General features: G+C 37.1%; 1 protein-coding gene across 1 annotated transcript; it reads left to right on the plus strand.

Moving 5' to 3' along the window:
* Window positions 1-520: 520 nt before the first annotated feature.
* Window positions 521-3,834, plus strand: en1a (engrailed homeobox 1a). Its single transcript, XM_059499317.1, has 2 exons — window positions 521-1,253; window positions 3,001-3,834. Exons 1-2 carry the CDS (start codon window positions 839-841, stop codon window positions 3,312-3,314), a joined length of 729 nt encoding a protein of 242 aa, XP_059355300.1. The 5' UTR covers window positions 521-838; the 3' UTR covers window positions 3,315-3,834.
* Window positions 3,835-15,320: the final 11,486 nt, after the last annotated feature.

Consider the following 15,320-nt stretch of genomic DNA (forward strand, 5'->3'; position numbering starts at 1 on the left):
CTAGTTTTAGTAGGCTACATATTAGTAGCCTGTTTATAGAATTGAGAACAAGCATATAGTTTAAAATTAAATTAGAGATGCAATTAGTATATTTAAATACCCTATAGGCTACAGCGACATAGAAGTGGTAATTATTGTTTTATCAGAATTTTTTTTTTTTTTTTTTAATGAAGGCATTTGAAGAAAATTATATGCAGAAAACGGATTTGGCTTTAAATAGGAAGTAGGCCAGTTATATATTTGAGCAATTTGTTTTGTGATAGGTTTTCCATTCTATGTATTGTCTTATTACTGTTTTTAACTATTTCATCTCATAGTCTGTACATAGCTAAATTTATTCGAAGATTTCTGTTTCTTTTTAAGCGTGGAGGCAGATTTCAGCTACCAGAGCAAGAGCACTCTCTGTGTCGTTGGATATCTGTGCGCACAGGCGCGGAACGGAATTGGACGCTGACACACGTGGCAAAGAGCTCCTTTGTCATGGATAGGCTCCCCACTCATCTATGTGATCTAATGTGTTTCCGGTTAGTGGCCACTAAGAGTGGTTGTGCACGAGCAGAGTCCCAGAATAAGAGGTGTCAAACTGAGGTCTGGCAATGCGGAGGGTGTAGGGAAGCCGCGCACCGTGCGCTGTCGGTCCTATCCAAAGTGAAATCAGCAAGCGTTATCTCTCCACTAAATGTCAACAAGTTGACTTAAAATGCACTCACTTTCGCGGGAAATTAGCGCGTTGTCATGGATACCTAGATAACATTGTCCAGTCTTTCGTTAGTCTATATTTGGAACGGAACAGGTTACAATCCAACCACTGGAGCGAATATCAACGAGGGGAGCTGTTATGGAAGAGCAGCGGGGTCAGAGCGAAGATGACAGCCTGCCCTCTCCACCTCTGCTCCCGCTGCAGGCTGCGCACCACGCGCACACAACCACCAACTTTTTCATCGACAACATCCTCAGACCGGACTTCGGCTGCAGAAGGGAGCATTGTCCAACTGTCCCTGGCACTCTTTGTCCGGATTCCAGCTGCAGTGCCGACAGTGTTTCATCTTCTGCCTCGTCCACCGTCTCGTCTCCAGCCAGCAGAAGGCATTCCAAGACCGACAGAGGGGAAGCAGCGAAATCTGGGCTCGTCTCGGCGTCCCCCGTTGCTCTGAATAGCTCAGGTGAAACCTCCTCGCCCAGTAAGGACACTCAACAGCTTCTGTGGCCCGCCTGGGTTTACTGCACGAGATACTCTGATCGACCTTCATCTGGTAAGGCACCTGGTATAATATAATACACTTTACAATACTAATAACAAAAATAATACTCTTCTTTTCTTTCTGTTTAGGCCATATCTTTTTTGCTTGTTTGTTTGTTTTATTTTTATTTTATTTTTTTTGCATGAACCAAAAGCAGGAAAATGAACTTCTGAATATCGTAGAAATCTTCCAGCTCCATGATCATTGAAAAAAATAATGCCTCGTGTTCATCATCCAGACAAATTTACCAAATTACGAAACATAAAATATTTCATAAATGTTCTCTTTTTTTTCCGTTTTATAGCATGCACGATCCAGACATAACACTACACCGATGGTTTCCGAGGAATTAAGATTGACATTTTCTAACCTATATATTAATAAATAAACGTCGTTTAGCCTAATAATAAACGTTAGATGTTTACCAAATAATTACAGAATAACTAATATTGCCCAATAAATATTTTTAAGTTGAAATGCACAAAATTATCCGTTTTAATAAAGTCAAGTCAAGTCATTTTATTTGTATAGCACATTTAACCGAACAACAGTTGACCCAAAGTGCTTTACAGGTTAAAACAGGGAAGGCAGAAACAATATGCCTTGACAATACATAAAAATGAGTACAAGACTCCTTGAATACACTTAAATAATTGAATAAAACATAAACATAAATATAAGGCTATAGAACATATAAAAAAAAATTGTTTTAAAGAGAATTAAAAGCAAGAGAGTAAAAGTATGTTTTCAGGTTTGTCTTAAAACTGGCAAGTGTATTACAGGACTTAATATGAAGTGGGAGGGAGTTCCAGAGTTTAGGAGCTATTACAGAAAAAGCTCTGTCCCCTCTGGTTTTAAGACGTGTCTTGGGGATAGCAAGTAGCTGTTGGGTTGTAGACCTGAGTGGTCGGGCGGCAGAGTAAGTAGACAAAAGCTCAGAAATATACAAAGGGCGTAATAAAACAGTAAAACATATCTAAATAAAATCTGTTGAGTGTGATATCTTGCATTTTTACGTTGAGGCTGTGATTTTGTGCTGCCATGGGTTAGGTCTAGTGACAAATTATTATTATTATTATTATTATTATTATTATTATTATTATTATTATTATTTAGGCTACAATATCTCATTTTGCTTATAGCGTATGTCAAATAAATTTGATCCCCCTTGGTTTTCTCAATTCAACGTTCAAATTTGAAATAAATAAATACATTCTATATTGATATTAATTTTTAACCTATTCCTGTTCCATCATTATATGTTGGCTTTTGTCGCTTGACTTGCAATAAGACAACTTCAGGAGCACTAGACGTCAAAACTAATTAATTTTTTTTTTCCATTTTTTATTTTTTTTTGCAACATAATAACAATGTAGGCTAGTTCATATGCTGAACTGTTCCTCTGTTCATGTGTTATAATCGCCTACTTTTATGTGTAGAAGTTTAATTATTATTTTCCCACAAACTGAAGCAACAATTCGCGTAGCCTATTTTATATTTATATGTATTTATTTATTGGACAGGGTCAGCATAGTTAGGTCTGTAGTCCATGTCAGTTCTTAAAAGGCAACATACATTTATAAAAAAATATTATTGTAAAAGTTATAAGAATTTTGATGCTTTTTTATTCTCGTGATCACAGACAACAATACTCAATACTCACGCCACTGCCCTTTTGTGTGTATAGTGCAAAATGGCTTTGGCATTTAATGAGATGGTTGATATTCATGGATTCGTCTCATTGTTGTCTCCACACAAGGCCCAAGGACCCGGAAATTGAAAAAGAAGAAAAACGACAGCGAGGATAAACGACCCAGAACGGCGTTCACAGCTGAGCAGCTCCAGAGACTGAAGGCAGAGTTCCAGGCGAGCCGCTACATCACGGAGCAGCGGAGGCAGGCCCTGGCGCGCGACCTCAAGCTCAACGAGTCGCAGATTAAAATCTGGTTCCAGAACAAACGAGCTAAGATCAAGAAAGCCACCGGTTTCAAGAACGGCCTGGCAATGCAGCTAATGGCGCACGGACTGTACAACCATTCCACCACCACCGTTCAAGAAGAAGACGAAAACTAGCAAAGACAGAAACAGAGAGAGAGGACAGGGGAGAACCGGGGAGTGAGATAAGCGTGGAAGACAAAAACCCACATTACTTGACCAGACGTTATAAAAGGATATTATAGCTACTTTATCAGCCTGTTTGGACAATCGGCTGGTTTTTTACAATACAAATATGAGGAACCATGCCTCATTAAGATTTGAGGATGCTATTAAAATCTAAATGGATCGCGCTGGTTTGTTGTTTGAAATCTATTACCAGTCAAATTAGACACTTTACATTTGATCTAAATGCCATTTTTTTCTTCTTCTTTTTTTTGTGCTGTTAAAAGCCATATTTCTTCGTGCCAAAGATGTTATTCGATTAAAGTAGATAACAGGTTTTTTTTCTTTGATGATGGGATTTAGGATATAGATGGGAGACTTTTCTGATATCAGATATTATTCTTTGCAAAATATTTAATACTGTATTCAAATAAACCTTTTTTTGTACATGCAAAACGTGGCGTCTAATTTTCTCCGTATTTTGCCCTACAGCTGCATTTTTATTTTTTATTTATTTATTTATTTATTTTATTTTATTTTTGTCTTGTACCGTGAATCAGAAACGGAGCTCCGAAGTCATCAAACCTGCGTCGTCAAATTTGTTTCCCAAGCTTCTCACAATAAAACGACTCTCAGCTAGCCTTTTTTACTGTTTATCTTTTATGTATGTAAAATACAAAATGCATTAACATTTTCATACACTGATAAGCGTAATAATTTAACCAGTTGTCTGATGTATTTTATATTAAGGCTATTCAAAAAATAATTAGGCCTACATTTTATTTACAATAGGCTAGTCCTAATATAGTCCTATACTGAGCTGTAGCCTAATTACTAACAGATGATGATAAAGACATTTACACAGACCTATGTTGGAAGATAAAATCATGGTGCAAAGTTATTTTGTTAGCTGGAAGAATAAGCCTACACTTTCTTTTAATAATAACAATAATAAGAAGAGCATAGCTCTAAGGTTTAACAAAATTAGCTGCCTATTTTACTAAGGAAATGCAAGCCTTGTTGTTTCATGTTTTCGCCGCCCATCTCTGTTTAGCTGAGGCTTGGAGAATTTGAGAGCAGTTTGAGTGACTGTTTCGGTGGTGTGTTTTTGGGCATGCCGTGGCTTTTTTGTAACCGATTAATCAAACCAAGGACGGCAGAGAATCGTGAACATCTTATCCTGATGGGAATCACTGTTTGTTTTCTGAAGCTCTCTGCCCGGGGCAACATTTTGATGCGTCACATGGCATCTTCATTGGACCTGCAGCGTGTGTTGTTGGGTTCGTGGTTTTCTCACACCTTCGCTGTATGGTCCTGAGCGCGAGGCGCGCCTGGGCAGGCTCGTGGAGCGCAGGAATTAACAACTGTCAAGTTCAGAAGCGAGCTACACTTGACTGAGATATTGGCCTGTGTGTAAATCGACGTTTTTATCAAGTTCTTAAAAACCACAATAGAAGTAGCCTTCAAAATATGATTTAGAACAGGGTCATGCCTAACTCGTGTGGACGTTTTAAAAGAATGTCGGCCGGTTTAAGGCTTAGAAATCGCCAAAATAATAATAATAAATTAATAATAATAATATTATTAATAATAATAATAATAATAATAATAATAATAATAATAATAATAATAATAATAGTAATAATAATAATAATAATAATAATAATAAAGCAAGTTGTTTAGCCGTTTACAGCAATCTTCGGATTCCATAACTCGATGCTTTGCTAGCAGCCAGAAAATAAATTTTGCGGAGCATTTGGAAGCGAATACGAGCAAATTCGCCGACATCAATCACTGCTAAAATGCTCACATTGCCTCTAGATTAATAGACAACATCGAATTAAAATTACAAAATAAAAATTGGGTACTAATAAACCGCGGTAAAGTACGAATAGGAAACAGTGTATCAAGTGCTCATGAATGCGTTACTTTCTCAGTTCTTTATGCAGGTTTTAAAAAAAGAGGCTATATATATGTGTGTGTGTGTGTGTGTGTGTGTGTGTGTGTGTGTGTGTGTGTGTGTGTGTGTGTGTGTGTGTGTGTGTGTGTGTATTTATGTATGTATGTATGTATGTATGTATGTATGACTCTGTTCCAAGATTCCAATAATATTGTTTACCAGCACTCCAGTTTAGGTTTCTTGATTTACTGCTTCGTGGAATAGGCCTCCTAAATAATAATAAAAAATTATTAGGCCTCCTAATAAAAAAAATATTTTTTTTCCCACTGCTAGCCTACATTTTACATTTATTTCATATAGCCTAGTGTAGTGGGGGAAAAAAGTAAACGGCCAAACAATGCATAAGCCTATTATTCACACAGTGCATGCTGGGAACAAGGTGAATGAAACCATTTTTAAGTTTGGGCCTATGTGCACTAAAATAATTGATCCCCTGCTATGCTTGTAGGTTCAACTTCGTTTTTAGAAATTATAGGAATATAAAGAAAACAAAATAGCATACAACAGGCCTAATAATAATAATAATAATAATAATAATCATCATCATAATTGAGTAGATTCTTAAAATTGGATTAAGGGGTTTTTTGGGTTGGGGGGGGTAGTTTAGCTATAGGCTTGTATTTATTCAGTTCTTTATAAAAAAAATAAAAAATAAAATAAAACATCTGTGCTGGTTAGATCGCAGTAGCCTAAATAATTTATATGTGTATCTAACATAGGCTATAGCTCATAAAATACAAATACATTTGATTGAATTTATTCCTCGGCGGCATACACTGAGGGAATGTGCTGAGTCTGAGTCATACCTTTTCATCATTTTTAAATAATTACAGATGAACTTGTGAAAAGAACATTCAGTCCCCCACCTTCGCCCCCAACAGACAGAGGCCTCCACCCTCCGATGATCTCTCAGATCTACAAACCCCCTGAACACACAAACAAATTAAAGCGGCAAATTGTGAAGAAAAAAAATCCATCTTCAAAACATCTGTGTAGCATATTCTGTGTAGCCTAACAATTGTTGTTGTTGTTGTTGTTGTTGTTTTTTTTAGTTTTTCTTTTTAATTATTTACTGGTTTGGAGATATTACGGGTGACATCAAAAGTCATTTTTTATTTTATTTCCGGCAGTTCTTTTGTTTGCATGTCTTGTTTTATCAACCCTGCCTCAAATTAGAACACTCTGAGTTCTATCCGAAATATTTTTGCAACTACATTTGTGTTCATGCCGTGTCTTCCCTGTTTTACCTATAAAGAAAGAGGACATTAAAAAAGAGTCGGGACTGGAACAGAAAAACTTGCGACTTTTTAATTTTCACATTGCACTTGTATTCTAGTAGCTAGCTACAAGTATCCACCCATTACTTTTAATTATTATTTTAATTAATTCATAACAGTTCACTGGTCAAAGATTTTCTCTATAGCCTAGTTTAGACAATATTTCATATTTGCACATCTTTTAATATTATTACATTGATGCACTGGGGTCTGGATCTTCAGCGAAATACGAAACCTGTATTTTTTAGGATATGCCTATCCATTTAACAGAATTGACACTAGAGAGCTTGCCTTGTAAAATGCTCTCGATGTTAACTTTCCCTCACACCGATAAAAGATGAGTCGTGCGCAATTCAGAAAAGATTGCAGGGTTGTTACAGGCTGGTTTAGTGTTAGATGCGCATGATGTCACTGCTGTGCGGTGTGCATTAGCTTTATCTCAGCATGGCAGATTTCCACCAGAGCTTTTGGACCCCAGGTGACGTGCAGTGAGCGCGCACATATCCCATCTGTGTCTCTAGGAGCTTAGGTTTCCACAGACAGTATTTTTGGAATGGAGTTCCTCTCGGACCGTGGATAACGCATTTAAACGCTGTCGCAACGTGGTGTGTGGTCCACCGCGCGCATCCGTCCTCAATGAAAGCCCCTAGCATTTGTTCATTGTATGCGAATAAAACGAAGCACTTTATTTTTAAATTATGATATATGTGTGTATGGCAATCGGTTTATGCCCCCTTTTTTAACAAACATGACTTTGTGCGTATACAGGCGAAGTTTGAAACTCTGGGAAGAGTTTGCTGGGACATGGACAGCTGAGACACATCATAGCTATGTTGGCAGTTGGCACTACTGTGAGAGATAAAATAAATCAATTAAAGGATATCGGAATAAAGACAAATGTTAATCGTAGTGAATGTTCTAAAAGAATGTGCCGAAAATTGTATACAAATTAAACGATATTTAAAGCCACAAATATTACACACACATATATATATGTGTGTGTGTGTGTGTGTGTGTGTGTGTGTGTGTGTGTGTGAGAGAGAGAGAGAGAGAGAGTGTGTGTGTGTATGTGTGTGTGAAACGTGTAAATAAACTATTTCCCATATAAGTTTAAGAGGTTTCTTGTCTGTTCCATTTCATTATACATAACACGTGTGGAATGACTATGGTTTAAATCTATTTGTTTGTATGAGGCTTGTTCATTAAGAATGCGCAAATATATATGCAGTGTTAATGCTCCAAGTTGCTGTGATGTTTGGCAACCATAAACAGTCCGGAAATTAGACTAGTTCAATACTTCTTAGTTGAGAAATTGCATATTCTGTTTTTTGAAAACCATGGGGGGGCACCAATTTTTTTTTTTTTTTTTTTTTTATGAATATAGCCTAGTTGTTGCATGCTGACATCTACAAATATTGTTAACTCTGATGTTAACACAGAAGGAAATCACTGTTGTTGCTCCATTCACTCTGGGTGCCACAGGGCTTGTTTGTCTCATCTGGAATTTTCACCACTTCTTGGCAGCTGCATTAGACACAGATCCCTATATTGAAATAACAGATTAATTATATTGAGATAAATATGATATGTGATGAGAAGGGGTTAAAGCATCCAAAACTACCAAATGTATCTTAAAACATGCCACTAATAAATATCGATGACAAAAAAAGAAATTCTGAATGAACAGCTGTATTGGAATTCATAATCAAACAATATCACAGTTTACAGTGGTGCACTCTAAGTTATGTAAAGGTTATGCAAAGTTGAAATACTGAGAAACCAGAAGAGAGTTTGCAACATGCCAGGAGGGAATGAGTTTAAAATACAGGAAATACTTAGAGACTGATCATAGGGTGACTTGTCAAAACTGAATGACTAAATGAAAATGGAGTATCATTTGCTTATTACTGAAAGGTTTCATTACTGGCGGACTCACAGTCTGATGTGATAGTATTATAACACAGCACTGGACAGCTTTGTAGGGGATAATTATACACCATAGCATTCACTGAACATATCTACACATCCAAAAAGCCAAAATACTGGCAGAAGATAACACTGACCATCAGATAACCGCCTTTGACCTGCAGGCAATTGCTTAGAACTGGCCATTATCACACACCGACTTGCATTTTCTCCAGACATTCACATCCACAAGTGCAACAGAGCTATTTCATAATACTTAACAGTCACGGGTGATATTTGTACATTTCACTGCTCTGATACTTAAAAATTAAATATAAATATTTACTTTTTAACTATTCTCAGTGTGCACCAGGACACATGTTGCATGTGCAATAAAAAAGAAAAAGTCTACAATGAATGAATTTACCACAGTAGCATGTGTGCGATATAGTTTTGCATGCATGTGAGACAGAGCCACTTGTTTGTGTGAAGCAAAAGTTTGTTTCCTGCTTGTTTGCGTGTGTGAGGTTAATTGATCGATTCATTTATTTGGTACTGTAGTTGTAGTCTACTTTGCGATTTAAAAATCATGTCTCTGCTGCATTGAGCACATTGTCTCCAGCCCTCACCTTAACACACATCACATCTGTAAAGAATACTGTAAAATTCCTTCTTTGACATCCACCAGTGATACAGAGCAGACGAGGTTTAAATTGCAGTGTGTGCATGTCTGCAGGATGTCAGTAGCTACCTATTATTATTATTTCTCCGACCGGACAGAGTGAGAGCGGACATATGGCCTCAAATCACACAGACACGCAAAACACACAGTCAGACGAGGATGAGCCAGCCAAGTGCAGACAAGACTATGCTCCGGATAGCAGTAATAAATCTCGGACTGGGATTGACTGTGACAGTTCAGATGCTATCAGACAGTCAGTGGTCAAACAGTATAACTAACCGAGCAACATGACAGGCATCATCCATAATACAAGCATACACACTCATTATAATGTTCGTGAACGCATCCACACTGACAGGTTATTCCTGTGAAAATAGAGGAAAACAGAGAAAGCAGAATATACATCTGACAGAGAACAGGTAATAAGTGACTCAGTGACACTAAACAGAGTATACTAGCCTTAGGCAATCACGCTCTAACACACACACACACACACACACACACAAACACACACACATGCAAACACACATGCAAACACATTTTTTAAATGGTGATTGAGATAAGCACGTTTAACCTGAACATAACCTACATTATTATCTGTTATCTATACCATTCATGATCGATAAGAAGCAAACTATAATACCAAGCTTCTAAAATCACCTGACAACACAAGTCTTCTCTGCAAGCACGGCTGAAATAGCTTTACTGAGACCCACACACTCCATTTGTCATTGTTTTACTGTCATCAGCTGATTTATGTGTACAAGAGATCAGGAAAAGGGGAGCACAAGCTCTCTGACCTTTTGATTGGTGCTAAAAGGATCAGGAGACCGGAGAGTAAAAGAACATTATGGAATCACTCACCTCATTGGCTCTCAGAAAGAGGAGAGCTATACATGCAGGGCTGTTGCCAAGGAAACAGTCGCTGAAATTCATTTTAAAGTGAATGATGAATATACTCCGAGCAGATCCTCCTCAGATTATCTATTGCTCCATGGTTCATTATTCTTCAGAAGTTACAGGCCTAATGACGGGCGAAGTACACAAATCTAGCCCATCTTGTAGAAGTTTAGATATACCTTGATCAAATATTTCTTCAGTAAAAGTATGAGTAAAAATACTTGATTTTTTTATGTACTGAAAAAAAGACTGAACAATGTTTATCATTTATTCTAGCCAGCACTAGTCAATAATGGATGCAGACATTAAATATGCATTGACTTGCATACAAACATTTAATTGTTCTGTACCAAAATGTGCCTTAAATAACTTCAGTATACTACAATATTTAGTTACTGACAAAGACAAAGTGCTCAAACAAGTGAAAATAACAAGATCTTTTATATATAAGTAGGTAAAAACAAAATATGTGTACAGTATTTTGCAGACATCAATAGGTAAATGTGTTAACATTTTGAGAAGAATACTATTAAAACATACACATTTTACATCATTTGGGCATAATTTGCATTTTTAATAGTAACCTAAAGTATGGACAAATGTGGGCATGTGGATAAATCCACATCTTTTGGGATGAATCAGAATGATTCAAATGTATAATTCATTTAGTAGCATCTGTTTTATGGGCTTATACTAGCTTGCCCCATCACAGCTGATTTAGTTCATAAATAACTGATAGTTATCACCCATATATGATTATCATTTACAATAACCAATAGTATATTAAATTAGTCACCTGTCACGCCATCAGTCGCTCACACACTCAGGCTCAGAGATCGAATCTCCTGTGTTTTAGTGAATCGGAGCAATCCAGGAGTCAGATTCAGAACGCACAGAAGAAAATGATATTACATTACTATTAAAAAAGTCAAAGTGACGTGACATTTAGCCAAGTATGGTGACCCATACTCAGAATTTGTGCTGTGCATTTAACCCATCCAAAGTGCGTGCACACACACACACACATGGAGCAGTAGGCAGCCATTTATGCTGCGGCACCCAAGGAGCAGTTGGGGGTTCAGTGCCTTGCTCAAGGGCCCCTCAGTCGTGGTATTGCCGGCCCGAGACTCAAACCCACAACCCTAGGATTAGGAGTCAAACTCTCTAACCACTAGGCCACAACTTAAGGGTGCTGCTCCAAATATCATAATAGCAACAAAGCTTTTATTTGACCCTTGACCAATAACCTGCAGGCGCAGGCAATTACAGCCCTGCTATACACATGAACTACACAAACCATGAAAGACCAGTGCTGTTGTAGGAACTGTATATCAGCACTGCAAGTGGAGGAAACTTTCAGTCTTCCATAGAAGTTACCTCATTGCACCATAACATCACTTTGCTCGCACACTGGAATGATCATTTTTCCTTCCTATGTGACATTTTATATCACTATATACATCACTAGTTATTAGCTGCTGGCTAGGCTTAGTCAAATGAGGCCACGACCAAGTCTCTATGACATTAATTTGATACCTGATTCATGGGTTATGGGAAGAGTTATGTGTAAAAGTATTGTCCACTCGAGAAGAAGAATGAAAGATAACAATAGAGAGGTATTGCTAGCACCACTAAGAAGATAGATAGATAGATAGATAGATAGATAGATAGATAGATAGATAGATAGATAGATAGATAGATAGATAGATAGATAGATAGATAGATAGATAGATAGATAGATAGATAGATAGATAGATAGATAGATAGATAGATAGATAGATCATCTGTGTTGGCATGTAATTAGTTTATTAGTGTGAATACGAATTTCTGTTTTTTTGTGTATGATTAAATGATAATAATCCATCATACTCAGATTGCAATGATTAGCTGGCCATAGTAAATGATTAAGGTAATGAGGAAATGAATTGATGTTCAGCAGCATTACAGAGGTTAATGGGATAATTATGAGTTGAAATGAATTAATTAACCTCTCACTCCAGATCTGTGTGCTTTGAGGTGAACACAATGTTACACCAGTCTCTCAGCCCTCATTACAACCACAGGGTCAGAAGTCAACTTGTCTGAGTCCATCTGCTGCACACACACACACACACACACACACGCACACACACACACACCAACCAACCAGCATGTCTGCTTTCATATGCTAATGAGATGGCCATAAGGTCTGCCATTTATACTCATCCAAATAAATGAAACACAGATGCACACCCAAAATAAAATCAAAAGAGAAAACCACCATCAGTTGTTTGCGACTGTTAAAAATGTGGTTCCTTGACATACAACTAAATAAAAGAAAAAAATGTAGAACAATTCAAGCAATATTCTTATTTCAAGCAATATAATGAACTTGGTCATCATTGCAATGGGTTGAACTATTTAAACCATATTATTTAAAATGTCTTCAATAAATCAGTGCATTCTATTATGATATCAGTTATTAGTTAAAATAAAGAATGTGCAATTTTCCATGCAGCTGTGGGTTTGATATAGGAAGATTGTCAGCTGAAATGTATTAAGGAGCATCTGGACTGGTTTATCTGTTTAGCTCCTCTGCTGTGGGAATCTGATTCCACTAACCTCAGCAGCAGAAGTACATGTGTCTGCAGTAGCTGTGTTAGCATGTTAGCATAAAGCTTCTGTGGGTGGCAATGACCGTACAGTTGCTTTGAGCAATACGACCTAAATAGGGTTAAAGGTGAAAGGTTTATAAGGAAATAGTTTAGTATCTGTTTTAAATAGGGTCCTCACACTCCCTCCCCACCCCCCACCTGCTCTAGACACCTGACAGAGACAACATATATGCTTAAAGACACAGCTTAGAAACAGATGCACAGAGCAACTCTGCACTAATGTTAAATAATAAATGATCGCTGTTATTATTCATAACCTTAAAGCAACTGTATGGAAGGTTTAATTTATGCATGCGTTTCTTACACTCCACCCAAATATGTTTTTTCTAAAAGCCCAATTCTGCAACGGGATGAAAAAAAAAAAAAAGGTAATTGTAACATTGAATTGTAAGATATAAACTCAATATTACGAGATAAAAACCTGTAGTTCTGTGAAAAAAAAAAAAGTGAAATGTTAACTAGATGTTAATGAGATTTAAACTCAAAATTAGGCTATGCTAGAAAAAAGTTATAATTTATGTCTTACGATTCTTTTATATCTCACAATTCTGAACTTGTTCCCTCAGATTCTCACAATTGCAAAGGAAAAAGGTTTTCAATGTGAAATAAATAGGTTTTTTGTTGTTGTTTTGTTTTTTTGCAGGTACAAAATTCAGCGAAAAGGACAGATTGCTTTACAGCAGCAACAGTACAACTATCTACTGTAATTATGAAAGTGATATATATATATATATATATATATATATATATATATATATATATATATATATTCATAACAACAGCAAATTCCATTTATTTAACCATAGGGGGCTCAAAAACGCACAAAGCTAACAATACAATTGCTGTAATTCAATATTGTAATCGCTTGGTGAAATGTATGCCATGAGAGTATGTGTGCTTTTGTCCAAAGTAAATAAAAAATGAAGTAAATTATAATTATTATAGACTATTCTGAACTCAAACCTAAGCCTTGCCCTCTCGAAAATGCACTTTGCATTTAGATTTTTTTCCTAACTGATTTCTGCTAAAGCCAAGCAAACCCACATGCATGTACAGAGACAGAGATGCTAGGGATTCACAGAGAAATTCTCGGGGGACAAAAGGAGGTTCCCCAGTGTTCAGACTGCCAGTCTAGACGTCTCGCTCTGTGTCCTCTTCAATAAGGTTTCTCTTACTCTCTCTTTCTCTCTCTCGCTCCCTCCTGCAGAGGTTAAGAAAGAGAAGAGGGATTTTTCACTTCCTAAACATGCAGAGGTCTTGCCACGTTGTGTCAGATACGCTGTGGGTGAGACTCTGATCGCTCATGCTCAACAAGAACAGCAGGAGAAACCACACACATGCACATTCTCCACAAGCACCGCATGCACATTTTCTCATTAAATAGAACTGCACATCCTGAGGACAAATTCTGACATGTTCAGAATTTTTCTTTGTACCATTTAAGTTTGTATACAATATGTTGTGACATTTCTCCCCAAATGTGAAAACTCAAATTGATCAAAAGTTGTGGAGTATCTATTGCACAAAATGAGTGTGTGTGTGTGTGTGGGCCAGAGTTTGACTGCGGCAAGTAAGGTGCTAAGCAAGTTAGTCAAAGTTGGGTCATGTACAATGTAATGTGACAGCAGTCACAGTGTGTGACTGCATTTAGGTTGTGTGTCTGCTCTGTTTCCCACAGTCTCTGTGTGGTTGGTCAGCTCCTGCTGGTGGCCTGGCTACCCCTGACCTTTGACCTTTGGACAGGTGGCTGCCACACCGTTTAAAACCAGTTATTTGACCGGACTCACACTGAGGTCCTGACCCTTGCACCTTGACCCAACAGGCACCTGCTCTTGGCCTGCAGTGATGAAGGATCTCCTATTCTCCTATCACAACAGAGTCATCTACTGTATCTACTGTACACTGGTGGCCAGGTCGTCATGTAATGCCATTACTGCAGGGATGAGATATACAGGTTTAAGGAAAATATACACATGAGTGAACAAAACTCACATTCACGTAATGCATATTTGTGCGAGAGGAAATGTGCAGCAGTGATGACATCTTCACCACAGGCACAGTTACACCTGGAGTCCCGCCCTCATCCGGTCCGACATTTACAGCACCCACAATCCTCTGTGCTCACACGTGTGCACTTAAATCTGCCTTCTAACGTGCCACACATTATAATTACAAAACTCATATTTCACTTTCGAAAATGTTTTGGGATAAAGATCAGTTAAAATAAAAAACAATAAGGCTTTTAGCCAAAAAAAAGAATAAATCAATATATAAACACATAACGTAACACTAATAATCTACTATAATCTAATCTAATAATATTCATGTTTTTGTGCCATGACCAATGTTTTTTTTCCGGACAAATAAATCACTGTACAAAATAACAGTATACAATAAGGTTTCATTTGTTAACATTTTATAACTGTGTTAGTTCAAATGAAACGATGAAACACTAAAAATACTTCTAAAGCATTTATCAGTCTTATTTTCAACTTGTACGAATGCATTATTAAAATCAAAAGCTGAATCTGTTAACATTATCTAATGGACCTGAGCTAACTCACAACAAACAGTCATATTTTTATAAAGTAACATGAACAA

The sequence above is a fragment of the Carassius carassius genome, chromosome 19, assembly GCF_963082965.1.
Source record: "Carassius carassius chromosome 19, fCarCar2.1, whole genome shotgun sequence".
In the NCBI taxonomy this organism is placed as follows: Eukaryota; Metazoa; Chordata; class Actinopteri; order Cypriniformes; family Cyprinidae; genus Carassius; species Carassius carassius.